This window comes from Rattus norvegicus, chromosome 3, assembly GCF_021556685.1.
Source record: "Rattus norvegicus strain SHRSP/BbbUtx chromosome 3, alternate assembly SHRSP_T2T, whole genome shotgun sequence".
NCBI classification, from domain to species: domain Eukaryota; kingdom Metazoa; phylum Chordata; class Mammalia; order Rodentia; family Muridae; genus Rattus; species Rattus norvegicus.
The window spans coordinates 97,457,285-97,479,137 of NC_141536.1; the positions used below are offsets into that span (position 1 = coordinate 97,457,285).

General features: G+C 34.8%; 3 protein-coding genes across 3 annotated transcripts; 2 read left to right on the plus strand and 1 right to left on the minus strand.

Annotated features, from left to right (window-relative positions):
* The first annotated feature begins 1,939 nt into the window (after positions 1–1,939).
* On the plus strand, positions 1,940–2,878 carry Or4g7 (olfactory receptor family 4 subfamily G member 7). The gene has a single exon (NM_001000369.1). It carries the CDS (start codon positions 1,940–1,942, stop codon positions 2,876–2,878), a length of 939 nt encoding a protein of 312 aa, NP_001000369.1.
* Positions 2,879–4,759: 1,881 nt separating this feature from the next.
* Positions 4,760–8,654, plus strand: Or4f4b (olfactory receptor family 4 subfamily F member 4B). The gene is made up of 2 exons (XM_087655050.1): positions 4,760–4,882; positions 7,683–8,654. Exons 1-2 carry the CDS (start codon positions 4,760–4,762, stop codon positions 8,652–8,654), a joined length of 1,095 nt encoding a protein of 364 aa, XP_087511176.1.
* A 6,056-nt stretch (positions 8,655–14,710) lies between these two features.
* Or4k42b (olfactory receptor family 4 subfamily K member 42B) lies at positions 14,711–15,649 on the minus strand. The gene is given in 1 exon segment (NM_001001069.1): positions 14,711–15,649. A coding segment is annotated over 1 exon segment (939 nt).
* Positions 15,650–21,853: the final 6,204 nt, after the last annotated feature.

Consider the following 21,853-nt stretch of genomic DNA (forward strand, 5'->3'; position numbering starts at 1 on the left):
AAAACTCCCCAACCTGACTGATTTAATCTGGCTTTTCTTAGACTTTACTGAATTGTTCTGCTTGACCTAAAACTAATTCTGCCAATGTGCTCTAATTCTGTCTCCTTTTCATTCTCATTCTATCGTTACCTGTGTCTAGCTTGTTCTTTCTCTGCAACCTGTCTCTGTACAACTGTCCTGGCAAAAACTGCTCTCTCTTCTCTCTTTGCAAGTATCTCTCTTAAGTATCCTCTTTTCTCTCTGTTCTCATAAGAGTTGGGCATATCTCATTCTGTCAAATCTTTCTCTGATTTTTCACTTTGTCTGCCACTTAATTAGACATCAGTTTTGGATGGATACTTCCTCCAACAAAATTAATTTACCTTTGTTTTGGATTCTAACTGTACTAGGGGAGTGTCTTTGATAACCTGTCATCTCTTTAAGTCCCTAGATAACTTGATATTTGCGGGAAAAATAGGTATGGACATAATGCACATTGAAAGATTACTTAAATCCAAAAATAGAATTATAAGCTCTGAAACCTGAAATGTTATCATTGCAACTGGAAATGATGGGCTATGCTAATTACTTTTCATCAATATTTTAAATAACAATTTTAATACTGTTGTAAGGTCCATCATCAAGTTTTGTTTCATTATTATAGCCAACTGTGTGTATTTGGTATATTTATTCCTAATGGCTCTCATTTAAACTGCCTTAAAGCCTTACTTACAACTTTCAATAAAGTATTAAGAGCATTTGTGACCAGAGCTATCTGTACATGTAGTATTTCTCATGAAAATAAACATAAAATTCCTGATATATCAGTTAAGGTTTAAAATATCTTTCCTCTCGTGAATTTTAAATAAACCCATTTCCAAAGCTTCTGCTCCCTGATTTGTGTGAAGTATTGTCCACTCTGAATTGTTTGATAATAATGATAAATTTTGCTAATTATAATCATAATTTTTCTAATTTAACAAGAGTAATATTTTCCTCATAATTCATTGATTTCTAACACACACACATACAAATAGATAATTACATTTCTCAGTTCTCTATATCATTGTTCACTTTGCCTGATAGACTTTTAGTATCAATCATGTATAGCTTAATCATTTTAATATTATAAAGATATCAGTTTAATTGTCTCTAAAGCATTGAAGTTTACCCACAGGATACGGCATGAGTTAATCTTGTGACAAGCACATATAGGAAATAATTCTTGATTTCTTTGTTCCTCTTTTTGTTTTATCTTTGTTTCTTTCTTTGTTCACTCCTTCCTCATTTTTCTTCTTTTCTTTGTTATTCCCGTTTCTTTCTTGTTGTACAAAGAATCAAACCCCATCCGTACTAGTAGAGCACTTTATCAGAGTCACTCGTCAGCTGGCATAAGTAAGAAATAAGTTGCTTAAACTGTTCTGACGCACCTTCCATTCCAATGCTTGATATTTGCTTAATTTTTTATTTTTAGATTACAGTTTTAAAATAATCTTTTTTAAGTTTTGAAAACAGTATTTATGTACTTACAGAGTCTTTTAATTCTCTGGAATACTGTATTCATTTAATATTGTTCCCAATATCTCTTTTTATTTCATCTGAATTTCTTGAATTTATTTAATCCATTTTATTCTATTACATAAATTGTCCCAAAAGTTTATGTTTTATCAATCAATATAATTTAATGCAGAATATCATTCTGAGTAGAGCTCTTTTAAAACTCCACAAATCTCTCGTACTCTGGGTTTCTTATATTTTATAAATAGTTTGGCACCAAATAAGAAATACTTATTACTAATAGAAATTGTTTGATTAAACAAATGTTTTGTTTACTGTCTAGCAATATCTCTGGTACAGTGTCCTATTTTAAATTACTAACATTTAATCTTAATTTAGATGCTTAAAATAATTCATCTTGTTTTTTAGGATTTTTTCCACATCTTCCCTACTTTCTGATCCAATGGACCAAGTGAATGCTTCTATTGTAACTGAATTTCTTTTGCTGGGACTTGCACAATCGTTTGGAACACAGATTTTCTTTGGCCTCCTCTTCTCCTTATTTTATGTGGGGATTCTTTTTGGAAACCTCTTCATTGTGTTCATAGTGATTTTTGATTCTCACTTACACTCGCCCATGTATATTCTACTGGCCAACCTTTCACTCATCGACCTGGGCCTTTCATCTACAACAATTCCTAGGACAATATCTGATATTTTTACTGGTTGTAAAGTCATTTCTTTCCACAGCTGCATGATACAAATGTTCTTCATCCATGTGATGGGTGGAGTTGAGATGGTGCTGCTCATAGCCATGGCATATGACAGGTATATAGCAATCTGCAAGCCTCTTCATTACCTGATGATCATGAATCCTAAAACGTGTATAATTTTGGTAGTAGCTGCTTGGGTCATAGGCATGATTCATGCAGTGTCTCAGTTTATGTTTGTCATAAATTTACCCTTCTGTGCTCCCTATAATGTAGGAAGCTTTTATTGTGATTTTCCAAGGGTCATTAAACTTGCATGCATGGATACTTATAAACTGGAATTTGTGGTCTCTGCCAACAGTGGCTTCATTTCTATGTGTACCTTCTTTTTCTTGATTACATCATACATTTTCATCCTGGTCAATGTACGACAACATTCTTCAACTGATTTATCCAAAGCATTCTTCACCTTATCAGCTCACATCACTGTAGTAGTTTTGTTTTTCATACCATGCATGTTTCTCTATGTTTGGCCTTTTCCAACTAAGTCACTTGATAATTTCTTTGCTATTGTTGACTTTGTTCTCACTCCTATCTTAAATCCTACTATCTATACTTTAAGGAATAAAGATATGAGGTTGGCCATCAGAAGGCTAAGTAGACAGGTTTTAAGTTCTAATGAATTCACATAGTAAATTTCATTAATAAAAATACAGAAAATGTGATAAATTATCAATATTAACACTACAGTATAAAAACATTATTTTATAGCGTTTAGAAACTAGGGAACGCACCTACCAAAGAGTTTCAATTAAGATGGAGTTACAGTAACTTCTGATGGTTACAAAACAAAAGTGTTTCCCAGTCAACATAACTAAATTTTTATTGGTTTTATATTTTTGGATTGTATTGAACTATTTGTATTATATTTAAGTTATTAGAATCATCAATTAATGTGCAAACTTTAATGTTGTTTTGTTTGTACAAATAAATGTGCATATGTGTATACAAAGTACCTTTATTAGTATCTGTATGCAGATAATACAACACTAGTTATTAATATATATTTCTTATGGAAATTATGTGGATCCAATGGGTAAAATATAGGCTAATGTAAACCAATAATTTTGGTTTAAGACATATAAGTAGGATAATCATCATTTATCTGTTTTTCAATGAAATGTATGATGTCATTTTCAGCATAGATTTAGTATACTTTTATCATACAATACCTGTGTATGTCCCTCCTATATAATAGCATGACTTTTTTTCCCTGGTAATCTTCCTCAAAAAGTTTCTGATTAACAGAAAAGAGACATCTGCAAGTTAAAGTATTTCAGGAGACTTAATGTCTACAGCTGTACCACCAAGATCTGAAGAGCTTATTTAATATGCTCGCTCCCAACTGTGGTGCTCAGAAAGAAGAATGTGCTTGAATCCTTCAGAAGAAACCAGAAACACATGGTGGTCAAGAAGCATAACTTGAGACAAGTCTTGAAATTGTTTCTTAGATATGATTTAGAAGCTTCACTGTTTATCTCAGATCATTTAATGTCTTCGTGGTAATTAAAGCTTAAAAGATACCAAACTTGAATGAACTGAAATTTTTAAATTCATCAGGAAATTTTTGATTTGTTCTTCACATACTGACTATCAATATCTTTGAACTATTTTCTTGATAACATTGAAATTTTATCATTCAGTGCCTGATTTATTTGTATAGATTTTAATTTTGTAAATTACTTTATTCGTTTACAATGGGATTGGCTTTGCAATCACTCTTAGATTGAGTGAGATGGTAAACTTATCCAGTGATCCAAGAAACTGTAACAATGTTCATTACCTCAGGAATAAACTATGCTTCTCCCAAAGGCCAAGGGAAAAACCTAGGACAGTGAATCAGTCTGTCAATAAGCCTCAGACCATTTGTGGATTCTCCATGGGCTTCTGGTTACTTCATAAATGCTAACTTGTCATTAGCTAAGCAGTTTGCTCAGGAGGATAATTCAAATAAAAGTCAATCTCCTAGTAATGTTAATACTTTAAAGTGTGTTCAGAACGGACTCTGTACTGTTCTGTCTCTTAAGATTACTGCTGTCTCTTCAAGTTATGAAAGAGGTAAGTGGAATGAGAAAATTGACATTCATCAGGAGAAGCAACTACAGGTTAGAAATTTAATGCTTCTATGAGTAGAAACTCACTCTGCAGAACTAAATTTTGATTATTTTTTCTTCAGGAAAACAAATAAAAAATCCTGTAGGGTTGGATTACACACTTAGTTAACATGGTGAATATTAAAAAGGATAACCTATGTGTTCTATACCCAAATTTACTGGTTTAACATATTGTTTACTCTTTGTGATGTAGTTCTAATGAGTACTTCTTACAAAACAAAACAAAACAAAACAAAACAAATACTTAGTATTTCCTTGTCCCATGTCTTTTTTTTTCTTCTAATTAACCCAAGGGAAATTAGTTTTGAACATGTCTTTCACATAGAAGTTGTAAATAGTGTTAAAACTATGAAAATCCTGAGAAGTATTAATTGGATTATACTATTTCAAACCAGAAAAATGAAGGCACAGGAAGTTTTCTCAGTACATCCAGGATCAGGTGGTGCATTTGTGGTTAAACCTAAAGCTCTGATTCTCATCCCTATGAGTACAAAAATGTTTTCCTTTTACAAAAAGATCAAGGTAAAACATGATTATGAAGAGCACAATATTTTAATCATTTACTTCAAAACTAATATATTGAGAGTATTTTGTCTTTAATCATGCTGGGCCTGTGGTTGTGATAATAAAAGCAGCCTTAATGTGAGTGGATGTGTTTAGTATTATTGTAACACGGTATGACATGTTTTGTTTGTGTAATACTGAGGCCTGCCCCTTCTTAAAAACAAAGGAGAAAAGGATTTTAGGGAGAGGGCACAAAAGGAGGAAGAGGCTGTGTTCAGGATATAATACGGAAGAAAAGAATACATTTCTAAATAAGATGCAGAAGAACTCTTTAAATTTGAATGTAAACTTAATAATAGAATCATTATGTTCTTCTAAAACTTTTTAAAAGTTTCCTAGAGTCCCACATGAAATGAGGAAGTTCTGTTGGTAAAAAGGACCAATGATGAGAATACCATGTTATCATTTTCCTCTTAGCAATATAATTCTGCAGATGTGACCAATAATGTATCACAGAATTTTTCCCCTTAAAGATACAATTCTTTTTTTTTACAGTTTTTTTTTATTAACTTGAGTATTTCTTATATACATTTCGAGTGTTATTCCCTTTCCCGGTTTCCGGGCAAACATCCCCCTCCCCCCTCCCCTTCCTTATGGGTGTTCCCCTCCCCACCCTCCCCCCATTGCCGCCCTTCCCCCAACAGTCTAGTTCACTGGGGGTTCAGTCTTAGCAGGACCCAGGGCTTCCCCTTCCACTGGTGCTCTTACTAGGATATTCATTGCTACCTATGAGGTCAGAGTCCAGGGTCAGTCCATGTATAGTCTTTAGGTAGTGGCTTAGTCCCTGGAAGCTCTGGTTGCTTGACATTGTTGTACTTTTGGGGTCGCGAGCCCCTTCAAGCTCTTCCAGTTTTTTCTCTGATTCCGTCAACGGGGGTCCTATTCTCAGTTCAGTGGTTTGCTGCTGGTATTCGCCTCTGTATTTGCTGTATTCTGGCTGTGTCTCTCAGGAGCGATCTACATCCAGCTCCTGTCGGTCTGCACTTCTTTGCTTCATCCATCTTGTCTAATTGGGTGGCTGTATATGTATGGGCCACATGTGGGGCAGGCTCTGAATGGGTGTTCCTTCAGTCTCTGTTTTAATCTTTGCCTCTCCCTTCCCTGCCAAGGGTATTCTTTTTCCTCATTTAAAGGAGTGAAGATATAATTCTTAAATTCTTATTTTCCACTGTGGTAGATTTTGATATGCAGCGATGAGAAAACTGCTTGTCATATTCCTTGACACATTTTTCATTGAGATACAGTCTGGAATGTTTCCTTCTGTATCTTCTTAATTCTCAAGACGTTTGAAAATTTTGAAGCAAATAAACACCCACAACAACTATAATCTGCATCGTAAGAGTCTAAGGAAAAGCCATCATGAACAAATTTCGCCATAATGGATCTTACAAGATGAATCCGATACGATTCATCTTGATTGAGTACGATCAGAGTTGGATAATTATATTTATACTGGGTTAAGAAAGCATAACCAAAAGATATTTTATGAATTATTTTATAATGAGATCTGTCTTCATTCTGGAAAAATAGAACCACTAAATTTTCATAGAACTTGGTACATAGTAATTTGAAATATAACTAGGCAGGTGTAAAGAAACTGATCTGGACTATTGCAGAGAAAATTTCTAAGCACATTGAATTTTGGTTAAATAAATCACAAACAAATAATAAATAACAGCATTCTCTCAAGAAATAGACAAAAGAAGTCTCTATGTCTCCTAAAAGACATTACTCATTAAATCTTTCTCTGTCTATATTATAAATGTCTATTGTATAACCTTGTCATTTTAAGTCATATATTTTTACTTATTTTTGTCATTTTTATTTTTATTTTTAATTTCATGTTAGTAAATTTATTTTTTCTTAAAGACTTTCACATAAAATAATGTAAGGAATATTTTATATATTACAGTTTCTTTCTTTGCTTTGTTTTTTTTTATTTTTTTATTTTTTTTTATTAACTTGAGTATTTCTTATATACATTTCAAGTGTTATTCCCTTTCCTGGTTTCCGGGCAAACATCCCCTCCCCCCTCCCCTTCCTTATGGGTGTTCCCCTCCCAACCCTCCCCCCATCGCCGCCCTGCCCCCACAGTCTAGTTCACTGGGGGTTCAGTCTTAGCAGGACCCAGGGCTTCCCCTTCCACTGGTGCTCTTACTAGGATATTCATTGCTACCTATGAGGTCAGAGTCCAGGGTCAGTCCATGTATAGTCTTTAGGTAGTGGCTTAGTCCCTGGAAGCTCTGGTTGCTTGGCTTTGTTTTGTTTTTAAAATTCAGAGCTACAGAAAGTAAATCTGTATCTGGTTCCTGTCAGTATGCACTTCTTAGCTTCATCCATTGTCAGGAGACAGGGCAGGAACTGGGCTTGGATGGAAAGTGGAACACCCTTATAGAAGGGGAGGGGGAGGGGTTAGGGGTCTTATGCTCAGGAAACCCGGAAAGGGAATAACATCTGAAATGTAAGTAAGAAATACCCAATAATAAAAGAGAGAGAGGATAAGAAGTGTAGGATGAGAGTACAGAGAGCAACACAGACAATACCATTGTGTGAGAAAGGGGTCTCGTACCAGGGATACATGGGAGGCTTGGATATCTGACTAAGAACCAAAGCAAAAACAGTGTAGTGCAAATTACGAGTTTTGAGTTTTACTTTGGGAGTTGTTAATCAATAGATCATAGCAAGTTCTTAATGAGTGAGGAGACGCTAGAATTTACATTTAACAACTCTGACTTTTATTTTTATTGTCTTCTCCAAGGCAAGTGCAGAACTTCTCTTCTGGAATGAATCAACATGGGAAACAAATCATTCTGTAGTGACTGAATTTATTTTAATTGGACTCTCCGACTCTCGGGAACTTCAGATTTTTCTGTTTGCATTCTTTTTTGTTTTCTATGTAGGAATTGTGTTTGGAAACGTTCTTATTGTCATAACTGTGAGCAATGACTCCCACCTCCACTTCCCTATGTACTTTTTGTTGGCCAACCTATCATTTATAGATTTGTGCGTATCCTCTGTCACAGCTCCAAAAACTATTGCTGATTTTTTCTACACACGCAAAGTGATCTCTGTCAAGGGCTGCTTTACACAGATATTCCTCCTTCACTTTTTTGGGGGCAGTGAGATGGTAACCCTTGTAGCCATGGCCTTTGATAGATATGTAGCAATTTGTAAGCCTCTAAGCTATACTACAATTATGTGTGGAAATGTGTGTGTGGGCATTGTGGTTACTGCATGGGGAATTGGCTTCTTACACTCAGTGAGCCAGTTGGCCTTTGCAGTGAGCTTACCCTTTTGTGGTCCCAATAAGGTTGATAGTTTTTATTGTGACCTGCCTAGAGTACTCAAACTTGCCTGTGCAGACACATATAGGTTAGACATCATGGTTATTGCCAACAGCGGTGTGCTCAGTGTGTGTTCCTTTGTTCTGCTAATCATCTCCTATGGTATCATTCTATTGACCATCCAGCGCCGCCCTTCTGATAGGTCATCTAAAGCTCTGTCTACACTGACTGCTCATATCACAGTAGTTCTTCTGTTTTTTGGACCTTGCATCTTTATTTATGCCTGGCCCTTTCCCATCAAATCATTAGATAAATTCCTTGCTGTGTTTTATTCTGTGGTCACCCCTCTCTTAAACCCTATTATATACACACTGAGGAACACAGAGATGAAAACTGCCATGCGACGCCTGAGACAATGGAATTTAAACTTTTGGGTGAAGTCTTAGGTCTCTGTAGCCTTGAGATTGAGATCATGAAAGAAGGAAGTTATTACATTATTTAGCAGACCTTATGTCAACTTTAAAATTCCATTTTTACCTCACTTAGTAATTGTTTAAGAAGGTTTACTAAACCTTCGATTTATTCTATATAACTATAGCTTTTATTTTTACACAGTTTCAAAATTAATAGCATTAATTCAAGATACTATTTCATTTGTTTTTAGATTAAACAGATTATTATGTTATTATTTGTGTATAACTGATATTTCCTGGATACTTTTGTGTTTGAGATGGCAAAAACTACAAGCTGGACTATTTTACATTAATTCTAATCTTTAGAATTCACAATATCATAAATATCCCTAATAAAATTATTTTTAATTAAATAATAACAGCAGTTATTATATATGTTAGGTAAATTTCAAAAACTCATTTGGCTCATTTTTCATAAAAGTATAATAAAGGAATTACTACTCACCTAACTAAAAATGTGCTCAATAATATGAGTTTAAATCTGAATTACCAAAATTTACGAAGAATATTTCTGACTGGTAACCATATATCATTTGTTTCCTACAAGAATAATAAACCATAGTCTAATAGTACATTTCTTAGTGTGATATGGAGAAAAAATTTGCCACCGTGATTTACCTTCATGGTGTTTGACACCCTGTGGAATACAGCGATTGGTTTTAAAACAGTGAAAAAGAATTAAGAGTACTCAGGCCACTTACCATGTTGACACAAAGCACATGACTTACATTCATCTATCACTTTTTATTGTCAAAATTTTAAAGTTAAAAGGTGTTGAGTTCAATTACACTTAAACTTTACTAAATATTATTATGGGGACTTATTTATCTTTTATAAGGTTTGGATATCATATTAATAAAAAAGATATTATGGTATCTATTATATATGATTATTGTGAGAGTCAATAAAATAGCAGAGTTATTTAAGATGATATAAACATATGACATATTTACCACTCAGTTAATAGTAGATAGTATTATAATAGCCATGCTAGTCTTCTATGTTAACAAAATATTTTACACATTGGTACTTCAGAATGTACTTCAGGGACACGACATATTTCTATGTTAGTAGAGGATCATTTAGGGCAGTACAGTTACAATTGGAAATGTGTTCATTTATATGCAATGTGACATCAACACATTTATATGCAAGAGATGTCAGACACATATCTGTGAAATGTACATGTATTCTGCCATCATAGTAGGAATTCTAAATATCAGGACAGAAGTAAAGGAGAGAACACATAGTTTAAAAACTTAACAGTTATTCTGGCAACTTTTCACTTTCTACTGACTGCCTTTGATGCAGGCTAAAGTGGAGCATCATAGCTCTGACTAAGAATGAACATAGCTGAATAATTATAATCTGAATGAATGAACAAATAAGTAGAAATGAAAATTCAGACAATTAAAGGGTCAAAATTGTACCTATTCAAGAAAAAAAAGTAATCATGAGATTTCTAGGGTACATGAACAGACAGCATCTCTAATCAATGGTAAAGTGAAAGAGCTATTAATAAAGTGAGGGAATCAATAGGATGCTTTAGGAAGAAGGTATTGGATCTACTTAACATGCTACAGAACAATTTTTATATGAATTGAAGTTTTGAATCAACTTAAAAACTATACATATATTTTAAAATGTGAGCTAATCTTTAGAATTCACAATGTAGTAAATATTCCTAATAAAATTATTTTTAATGAAATAATAACAGCAGTTATTATATATGTTAGGTAAATTCCAAAAACTCAACAACCTAGTAGAAAATTAACAAAAGTTTTAAACTTGCAGTGTTTACATAAGATGAAACCGTATGTACAAGAAATATTGTCAAACTTCTTCATGCTAAAATATATGTAAACATAAGTTTCATCTAAATATCATCTCTAACATATAAGGTATCTGCTGTCAATATTTAATAATACAACTAGAGAGTGAAACTGTGGTGAAAAAAATGATGAACAGCTACAAAATCTTTTTAGTATCACCCTTAAATGTACCTAAACAATTTCTACTATTATAAAGCCAAAAATAAAAATCAAAAAAGTAAAATAGTCAGCCAGCAAAAAGAAATGGACCATATGAGGTTCAGACCGACAGTGGTGACTATAACAAGTTGAATCATAAGTACATAGAAGCATCCACGAAATGATCATTAAAATAAAACTATCATATTTTCTCTTTGAATGAATGTAGTAAGCTAAAATTAGTAGGTAAGAGTGTTGCCATTAATTTATGAGAATTAGCAAAACAAACAACTTCAAGATACAGATCATGACTAATATCATGTGGAGAAAATAAGGTATAAATGAAGTAATAATAAGTAATTAATAAAGATTATCTGCCTAATGACATTCTACAGGAAAGAGACAGGACAAAAACAAGCAAAAATACCTCAAAGATTCAACAAAATAAAAATCAAATAATGGAACAGTTAATTGAACAAATAGTCTAGAACATTCAATGGGTTCAAGATATGAAAAGGGGGTAGGGAGAATTGGTAATGATTGAAACCCAGAAGAAATGTAAAACTCAATGAGTTTTGTGAAGGGCCTAATTTAAGTAAGCCAATTTTCATAAAATTGCAGGGCAATTAACAAAATTTGAATAACAAGCAAGTGTGTGTTTATGGTAAATATAGACAGCCAGATACAGCAGCAGATAAATAATAAAGAGATTGGAGGTTGTGAGGTCAGGAGGAGAAGAAAGAGGGAAGGGAATGAGAGAATCAAGATTACACAGAAAAAAAAAAAGCTCATAACATTTTGTTTCACAGATAAATTCTTAATGGAATCTAATGCTGAAAATTCAGGCATGAAGAAGTTACAAAAAGATAAAACTTGGCATCACACAAACATAAAACAAACCAGAGAGGACTAAAGCAAAGACATGAAGAATAAAATCTACTAACTCAAACTTCTAATCCTCTATTGAGCCTTATACTAATAAAATTGTATATTTCTGTTTTTATTATATTTTCCCTAATTCTCTCAGTAGTGTTACATGATTTTCAAAGTATAGTTTTGTTAAAGATAATCCTGATATCTTGATATTATAAAAGAATTATTCATTTCACTTCTGCAAATCTGGTGCTAAGGTAGAGATACATACAATTTTAAATTGTTATAATCTGCAATCTCTGTGTAATAATTTTTGTATATAATATTGCTGTTTGGATATTTTATTATTTTTAAAACAACTATTTGTGCCATCTACCAATTTAAAGAGTTATCCAATTTTTAATTATTGTGTCTTTTTGATTTTTATATTGTCGAAGATTTCCAATAAAATAATAAATAGAAATGTGAGAGATGGATTTTTCCTTCCAATAAATCCTAAAGGAAAGGAATAATTTTTGGTGACTACATCTATTTCCTCAAAGCTGAGAACTATAGAGACATAAAATGTTCCATATTTTGTTATTTCTTTAATGTTATTAATTTCACTGATATAAACTTGTTTAATTATTTGATTTTATTCTGTTTCATTGGTAATACTAACGTTTTATCAAATCAATTCAAAATTAAATGTAAACCCATTAAAGATTTAACTATCAATTAAATAATCATTAATTTTATGTGGACATATTGTTAACCCTAATAATAAGGTATTTGTGAAGTGCCATCATAGCATAGATATCCTCGGAACTCATCAGCTCCAAATATCAACTATCTCCTCTGTTCCCTAGATACCTACCCTACATACCCTACTAAATTTGTGATTAACAGCCTTCATATGTGTTTTTGAGTTATTTTTTCATACTAAATAAACACACACACATACACACACATACACACACATGCACACACACACACACATACACACACACACACAAGTATTTCTGTCTCTGCCCTAATACATTATTCACCAATTTTATTACGTTATTTTGTATTCATTGATTTCTGACATCGTCAGAATTTGTTCTTTTTGTACATTTGTATTTTTATTTCTTCTAGATTGTTCACCCATTTATTAAAGTATAATGATCAAAATAAATAGGATGAAGAAGAATCTTTTAAAATGTATGTACTCTATGAAAAAAAAATCCCATAATCTAAATAATGATCATCTCAGGTTTTGTTTTTGTGTTTGTTTTTTACCAGTTAAAAATCAGGTACTTTGTGTTTATTTATGTAGTGAGAATTCTTCAGACTACCCCTGCAACCAATTGTGGAATGTATAATATTGTCAAAGATACTAGAACTAGAGAGTCTTTAAATAACACTTACTAAATAACAAAATCTGCCAGGTTCTAGTTCACCTGGATAGAATGGTAAGAGACCTGGCTTGTGCGTTTCTGCATATTTCAACCATGACACCCTACCCCAGGAGTCTTGACCACACACAAGATCTTGCTAGAGACCTGGCTGCATCAATTCTGAACCCACCCTGCTACACGACCTTCACTACCAAACCATGAGCACAAATGGCCAGATCTGATCAGAGAACTGCATCTTTCTTTAGCTCTATTCTTCTCATCCCAGCAATTTCAGAAAACTACTTTCACCTGGAGTCCAGACATATGACCTTACAATTAATTTTTAAAAATCTTACCCACAACCCAACTCTATAAGACACTATCCAATCATAAAATTACAAACAAAGTAGGAATGCCAACATCCAAGAAATTACTAGATGTACTGAAAAGTCCTCAATAAAACAGTTTAGAAGCACAAAAATAGTCAAATTATTGCTGACCCAAAACAAAAATTTCTGATTAAAATACTATTTGTGATCTCAAGTGATATTACAGAGCTATGGTTATCAAAACAATATGGTGCTGGTGTACTGTATACCTACATGTAAATGAATACAGTAGAGTAGAAGGACTTCATTAAACTCTACAGAATGAGAGTGACATGTCTTTCATCGAATATTACAAGACTACATTCTTGAGGAAAGACAGAATCTTCAAAAATCTTGGAAAAATGATATATGAACATGTCGAAGAATGAAATTAAACCCAGATGCCCTTCAACAGAGGAATGGATACAGAAAATGTGGTATGTCTACACAATGGAATATTACTCAGATATCAAGAGCGATGATTTATGAAATTCATAGGCAAATGGATGGAACTGGAAAATATCATCCCGAGTGAGGTAATCCAATCACAGGAAAACACACATAGTAGCACTCATTGATAAGTGGCTATTAGCCCAAATTCTTGAATTACCCTAGATGCACAGAACACATGAAACTCAAGACGGATGATCAAAATGTGAATGCTTCACTCCTTCTTTAAAAGGGGAACAAGAATACCCTTGGCAGGGAATAGGGAGGCAAAGTTTAGAACAGAGGCAGAAGGAACATTCATTCAGAGCCTGCCCTACATATGGCATATATGTATATATACAGCGACCAACCTGGATAAGATGGATGAAGCAAAGAAGCGCAGGCGGACAGGAACTGGATGTAGATCTCTTCTGAGAGACACAGCCAGAATACAGCAAATACAGAGGCGAATGCCAGCAGCAAACCACTGAACTGAGAATAGGACCCCCGTTGAAGGAATCTGAGTAAGGAATGGAAGAGCTTGAAGGGGCTCGAGACCCCATATGTACAACAATGCCAAGCAACCAAAGCTTCCAGGGACTCAGCCACTAACCAAAGACTATACATGGACTGACCCTGGACTCTGACCTCATAGGTAGCAATGAATAGCCTAGTAAGAGCACTAGTGGAACGGGAAGCCCTTGGTCCTGCAAGACTGAACCCCCAGTGAACGTGATTGTTGGGGGGAGGGTAATAATGGGGGAGGATGGTGAGGGGAAACTTATATAGAAGGGGAGGGGGAGTTGCTAGGGGAATGTTGGCTCAGAAACCGGGAACGTTAATAACAATCGAAATGTAAATAAGAAATACTCAAGTTAATAAGGATAAAAATAATCAGTATAAACATTGATTTTGACCAACTCAACATTTATGATACAAATATTCTGCAACATTTTCTATTCCAAAATAAAATATTCCCAGAAAAAAATCAAATCTATTTCAAATGTGAAATATTTAGTACAATTTTCTGGCTAGAAATTTCTTTTGTGGCCAAGGTAGTTGCTTATAAATCTTTTCATAGCATTTTTCATCTCTTTATTTCTCAGTGTATAAATGGCTGGGTTTAGGAGAGGAGTGAAAACAGAGTAAAACACAGCAAGAAATTTGTCCAACCAGGTGATATTGAGAGGCCACACATAAATGAAGATGCAGGGCACAAAAAATATCAACACCACAGTGATGTGGGCAGTGCATGTGTTCAACGCCTTAGATGCCCCAGCTTTAGAGCTCTGACATACAGTGATAAGGATATATGTGTAGGAAATAAGCAACAGAATAAAGCAGGTTACAGCTACAAGTCCACAGTCAGCATTCATTAGAATATCCAGGTCACGTGATTCCATGCAAGCTAGCTTGATTACCAATGGCATGTCACAGAAAAAGCTGTCTATTTCCTTAGGTCCACAAAAGGGCAGCTCCACAATGACTGTCAAGTGGCTCATAGCATGTACAAATCCAGTTGTCCAGGAAGTCAACACCAACCCAGTGCATCTCTTCAAGTTCATGATGGTGAAGTAGTGGAGGGGTTTGCAGATGGCCACATAGCGATCATAAGCCATCACCACCAACAGCACCATCTCTCCTGCAGCAATGCAATGGGCAAAGAAGACCTGACACATGCAGCCTGCAAAGGAAATAGTCTTGTGTTCCCTGAGAAAGTCTGTGATCATCTTAGGAGTGGTGACTGAGGAAAGCCACATATCAATAAAGGACAGATTGGCCAATAGGAAGTACATGGGAGAATGAAGATGGGGGTCGTTGGTGATTAAAACAAGAATGACAATATTTCCGGAAACAATGAGTAGGTAAAGCATTAAAAACACCACAAATAGTAAGACCTCAATCCTCTGTGAGCGGGAAAGTCCCCAGAAAATAAATTCTGACACCACAGTCTGATTGCCTCCTTCCATTTTTACTCAGTGTGTCTTCCAAAGTAACCTGCAAAAAAAGAACAGCTACGAACTAGAGATACGAGGAAGGTTACTTTCTCTGTAGTACCTGACATTCACATATACTTACCTGATAGAAATGCACACAAAGGGAAAGCTAAGGCAGATAGGAGTGACTGGTGCCCAAAATGAAAGCTAATGAGTCTAGGGCAACTCCACAAGAACAGAAGCATCAGGCGTGACTTCTATAATCTATTTCAAAATTCCTTTTACAAGAGAGCAGTAAGGAGAGCAAGATTGAAATGTGAAAACCTAAAAATATGTGTTATTCCTTAAAAAAAAGTCTGAATATGTCTGTAGTCCTCATGATATTCCATAACGAAATTTAGGATTGCATTTAGCAACTGATTGGGAATTGCTTTGAATTTCAGTACAAATAGTATTATAATATCTTAATATCTAGACAAAATATATAATAATTACTTGATCATCAGTATGATAATATCTCTGTCAATAAAAGAAAAGTTTAGTTTAAAACTCTAAACATCACCTTAGAAAGCCTATGTTGAGAAGCATACAGGAAGCCATATAAGATGTACATAGGCATGTGACTGAAATGCAAAAACTAGTCCACAGGTATTCATTTATATATATATATATATATATATATATATATACATATATATATATATGTATATATATATATATATCATAGATTTCCTTTGTTTAACTGAACTGATGAGCCAACTAACAGTGCAAATGCATGAGAGTGGATTGTCCATGCAACTATGCAATTCATATTTGGACTTGACCTCTAAAAGTCACAATCTTAGCTTCAGAAAACATTGGTGTCAAATTGCATAAATAATGTTGATGGGACTTTTGATTTTGGAATGTTGTTGTTTCCTGGTGTGAGTAATATTTCTTCTAGAATCAGTATATTTTCTGATTGTGTCCCTGATCTACTGATCATCAGTGTTGTTTTCAAAAATATAATAAATTAAATAGACATATCAGCCTACCTCTCATTTGGCTGTCAGTCTTAGATGAGTATGCAACTCTCCTTCAAGCAAGCAGCAGTCACTGCACTCAAGACAGAGACCTGGTGCTTACGCTGATGTACTGAACAGTACCGGAGCCAGAGAGGGAAGAGTCATGCCCATTTTCTTCTCCATTCAGTTATTCTCTTAGTGTCTGGAGACTTATAGGTCTCACTTTCTTTTATCCTAGAGCATGTGGACAATATTTATCCCAAACACTATCATAAGGAAAGAAAACTCATTTATTATATAGTGAAGATTGTGTTTTCTTTGAATTACTTTTCCCATATGCCAAAAAGTTTCAGGTCAACATGAACATTTGGGGTATTTTGGTATTATTTCTTTTATTTATTTTATGATTATAATATAATTAACACATTTCTCCATTTGATTTCCTCCCTCAAGATTCTTTTATATATTGATCCCTGTTCTCTTTCAAATAAATGGGGAAGAACAAGGCCATACCTCAACTGAAAAAAGCTCATATGAACTCACAGCGAGAAAAGCAGCAAGCACAGGGCCTACATGGATCACACCTCTACATACACACTACAGGTCACGTTTTAGTAATCTTATCAAGCTCCTGAACAGTGGGTCTCTGATTCTTGTGCCTTCTCTTGCAGCTCTTAAATTTTTCTGATGGCTTGTTATATCCAATTTTAGTATGATGATTGTTGTTTTATCTTAGTATATTTTATTTTGCTATGTTTTGTTATTTTCCCTTAGAAGCCTGTTCTTTTCTAGTGAGAGACCCAAAGGGGATGCATCCAAATGAGAGAGGAGGTGGGAAGGAACATGAAGCAATAGAGGAAAGGAAACTGTATTCAGAATAAATTGTATGAGATAAACTGTATTCAGGAAACTGTATTCAGAATAAATTGTATTGTAACTTACGTGTAATTAAAGGTGAAAAAAAGAAAACCATGGCCTCCTGCTTCATTAATTATATTATAAATCATCTATAATTTAATAATTATATTTATATGAATACCACATATACATATACATACAGATATACATTTTATATATATATATATATATATATATATATATATATATATATATATACACTATTCCGACTGTATAATGTTACGTGTATATGTTTTCAAGGCTGACCATTAGTATTGGATAAACAATGGAAATGCTCTATCCTGGATAATTCACTTCTCTCACTCTCATGAATTTTTAGTTGGTTGTGATTATTTGCATAGGCTTAAGAACTCCTGCATTTTCTCCTCTTCCACTGTAGCATGGTGTTGGGTTTATTGAGCTCAATTTTGATGATCATGATAAAACTGTAGAAGCAATTACTAAGAGAATGAATTCATTTACAAATTGATGTCAGACTCTCTTTTTGGACCTCTGCTGCAAAAGAGAACCAAGAGTCTCAAGTAACGCCTTTTGAATTGTTGCTTCTAGTATTATAGATGATGTAGAACACTCCTTGATCAGACCTCTGAGAATGAAAATCATACAACTGCTTTCTGATACATAGTAGTGACAGTGTATTATTAGACCTGTTTTCATGATGTTACTCAGAATGATTTGTTTCTGTGTGTTAACTGAGAGACTAGTAAAAATGATGCCATATATTACAAGGGCTTAGAATGTGTTACATTCTCAATCCAATGTGTTGTGAAAATATAAAATAAAATATACACATGGGAATCATTAAAGCTTTCCATTAAATTCAGAGTACAATAATATATGAGTTGTTCCTTTAATCATGAATCATATTTCCTAGTATATTTTGAAACAATATTATTCATATATATGTGTGTGTGTGTGTGTGTGTGTGTGTGTGTGTGTGTCTGTGTGTGTGGGGGTGTGTGATGTGTGTGTATGTATCTTCAAATGTACCATATAGGTTCATATGTAAATACATATGCACTATATACATATATACACATGTATTTATATCTTTCTTAAAAGTTATTTTTATAAATTTCTAAATTCATATATGAATATGTTTTTATATATGATCTTACTTAAAGTAAAATTACACAATTTTCCTATTTCCTTTTATTCTCAATACCAATACAAATAACTTTTATTCCCATTCCCACTCCCAGATACCACCCCTGCATACTATTTCCATGCTAACACTCTGTGGCTAACATTTTGTCCTTAACATTTAGTGTTACATATATGTGTATATACATGTATGTATATGAACAAATGCATATAAGTTCAATCTATTGACTTCATTATTGTTGAGACTAATGATTTTAAGATTGACCTGTCTACATTTAATAATAAACAAGGGGTTCATCTTTAGGAGTGGCTAATCCTTATTCTCCTTACAGGCAACAGTTGGCAGAATGATTTGAACTAATTTCTATTAAAAAAAAAACTACTAAACTGATTTTCATTTTTACTCCCAACTTTTTGTTTAACGTTTTCTTCTCTACTATGTACTCTTTGACTTAAAAATATTTTGTCTGTTTAAGTTGAAGTGAATAGTTGTAAAATGTTATCTGGATATAGCTTATGTAGATTACCTGATTTAAAATATGATGAACTTATGATACAGTCATGAGATCTCATGAAATAGGAGAGGTAGAGAAAACACTTTAATTGGCCTCAGAGGTTGAGAAAAAAATTCTCAACCCAATACATAGTAGACATTGGTATAAAGATATAACTAGAAATATTTTAAGAATTATGTAATAGGTGACTATCAGAGAGATGACTTACCAAAATCACAATTTTCTCTTGGGTCAGATTTTCTTCCCATCTGATATGTGCTTATGAAGACATTGATATTGTGTAGAGACAGTTTTCCCTTCAGCCTGACCAATCTTCAGTTCCTGAAATTGTCTCATGGGTGTTCCGTGTCACAGGTTCTGTGTTCTGAACAAAATGAGAAAGTTGGAAATAATTACCTTGGACATCTCTTAGGGAGTTCTCTGTGAAGAGGAATACTGAGTGCTACAAGTTTGTGTACATAGAAAGAGAGGGACAAGTAAAATCTCCTGTTACTCATCCCAGCATTGATAATGTCAGCCAACTTTTCAAAACCATTCACTGTATCAATAAGGAATATACAGAAGTTTGCTCCTGCCTGGTCTCTTACACTATCAATATAATCTAAATGACTACATTTTTTTTAAAAAAATTATTGTATTTATTTACATTCCAGTCGTTGACTACACTTCTCAGTCTGCCTTCCCAGAGTTCCTCATCCTATTCCTCTTTTCCTTTATCTGTGTGAAGGTCACCCACCCCAACAGGCCTCCCCTTTTCCTAAGGTCTCAAATCTCCCAAGGATTAAGCACATCTCCCACTGAGGCTGCACCAGTCAGAACTCTACTGTGTATGTGCTGGGTCCTTTGACCAGCTCCTGTATGCTCTGGTTGGTTTCTGAGACTCTGGGAGGTCCATGGGGTCTGAGCTAGTTGAGAGTGCTGGTCTTCCTATGGGATCCTCGCCCTTTAGGCTTCTTTAATCCTTCCCCCAATTCAACCTTAACGGTTCCAACTTCAGGCCAATGGCTGTGTGCAAGTATCTGCTTCTTTCTCAGTCAGCTGCTGGAGGGCTTCTCAAAGGCAAGAATGCCAGGTTTCCATCTGTAAACATGTCATGGCATAAGTAGTAGTGTCAGGCTTTGGTGTCCCCTTCCCCCATGAGATAGATCTCAAGTTGGGACACTTATTGGACTGCTTTCCCTTCAGTCTCTTCTCCATTTTTGTCCCTGTACTTCTTTTAGACAGGAATATATGGGTCAGAAATTTTGATTGTGAGTTAGTAACCCAGTTCCTCCATGTGAGGCCCTGTGTATCTACTGGATATGGACTCTGAATTCTCTCTCTTTGTTGTTGGGCATTTTGGCTCAGGTCACCTTCATTGAATCCTGAGAGTCTCCACCTTCCTGGATCTTTGCTACTATCTAGAGGGTCCCCCCACCTTCCACTCCCCGAGGCTGCTTCTTTCCATTCATTCTCCTGGCTTGTCTCATGCCTCCCAGCATACCTACCTGATCCTGTTCCACTTTTGCCTACCCCTCCCTTCTTGCAACCAGGTCCCTCACTCCCTCAGCCTCCTCTTATTATTTCCTTCCTCTTCTAAGTGGGATTGAAGCATCCTCACTTAGCTATGAGATCATATGCTAAAGGTGTGAGATATGACTAGAACAAAACTCATGCTGTGAATATAATACCCTTGGGCATTGCAAATCTCTGTCAAATATCAATCACATGACTGATGATGTGTGATCTGTACGTGTATGTAATATTGTCAGGTATAAATTGGATATCATGAGTATAAACTCTGTGGAATACTAATATTTCCTCTGCTGATTTTAGAAAATTAAGGTGTGTTCCTCTTAAATATTTCACTTGAGATTCAGTTGTAATAAATTCTGCTGATTATAAGGTAAAAGTACTATATATGTTTTTATTGGTTATTTTATTTATTTACATTACAAATGTCATCCCCCTTCCTGGTTTTTCCTGCACAATCACCCTATGACATCCCCCTCCCCACTGCTTCCATCAGGGTGCTCCCCCACCCACTCACCCACTCCTGCCACACTTCTAGTATTCCACTAGGCAGGGGCATCGAGTCTTCACAGTACCAAGGGTCTCCCCTCCCATTACTGTCAGATAAGTCAATCCTCTGTTACATACATGTGTACCTAAAGTCATTGGTTCCTCCGTGTACTCTTTGGTTGGTTATTTAGTCCTTGGGAGCGTTGGGGAGGTCTGGCTAATTCATATAGTTTTTCTTCCTATGGGGTTGCAAACCCCTTCATCTCCTTCAGTCCTTCCTCTAACTCCTCAATTGGGGTTGCTGTGCTCAGCCAGAACACTGCAAGCATCCTCATCTGTATCAGTAAAGCTCTGGTCAAGCCTCTGAGGAGTCATCCATATCAGGCTCTTTTCAGCAAGCACTTCTTGGCATCAGCAATAGTGTCTGGGTTGGTGTCTGAATATGGGATACCCCAAGTGAGTCAGTCTCTGGATGGCCTTTCCTTCAGTTTCTGATCCACTCTTTTTCCTTGCATTTCCTTTGCATAGGAGCAATTGTAGGTTAATATTTTTGAAATATGTGCATGGCCTCATCCTTCAAAGAGGGGGATTTGCCTAACTAACCTCTGAGTTTGTTCTTTACAGGTTCTCTCTCCCCTTTTTGGATATTTCATCTAAAGTCATCCTCCCAACCACCATGTTGGGTCCTGGGAGCC

Bases quoted from the DNA above. Each gene is read 5' to 3' on its own strand.
- Or4f4b (XM_087655050.1), top strand. From the start codon at position 4,760: ATGAAGGCACAGGAAGTTTTCTCAGTACATCCAGGATCAGGTGGTGCA. The intron at 4,883-7,682 runs GTAAAACATGAT...GTCTTCTCCAAG, and splicing joins CCTTTTACAAAAAGATCAAG to GCAAGTGCAGAACTTCTCTT.
- Or4g7 (NM_001000369.1), top strand. From the start codon at position 1,940: ATGGACCAAGTGAATGCTTCTATTGTAACTGAATTTCTTTTGCTGGGA.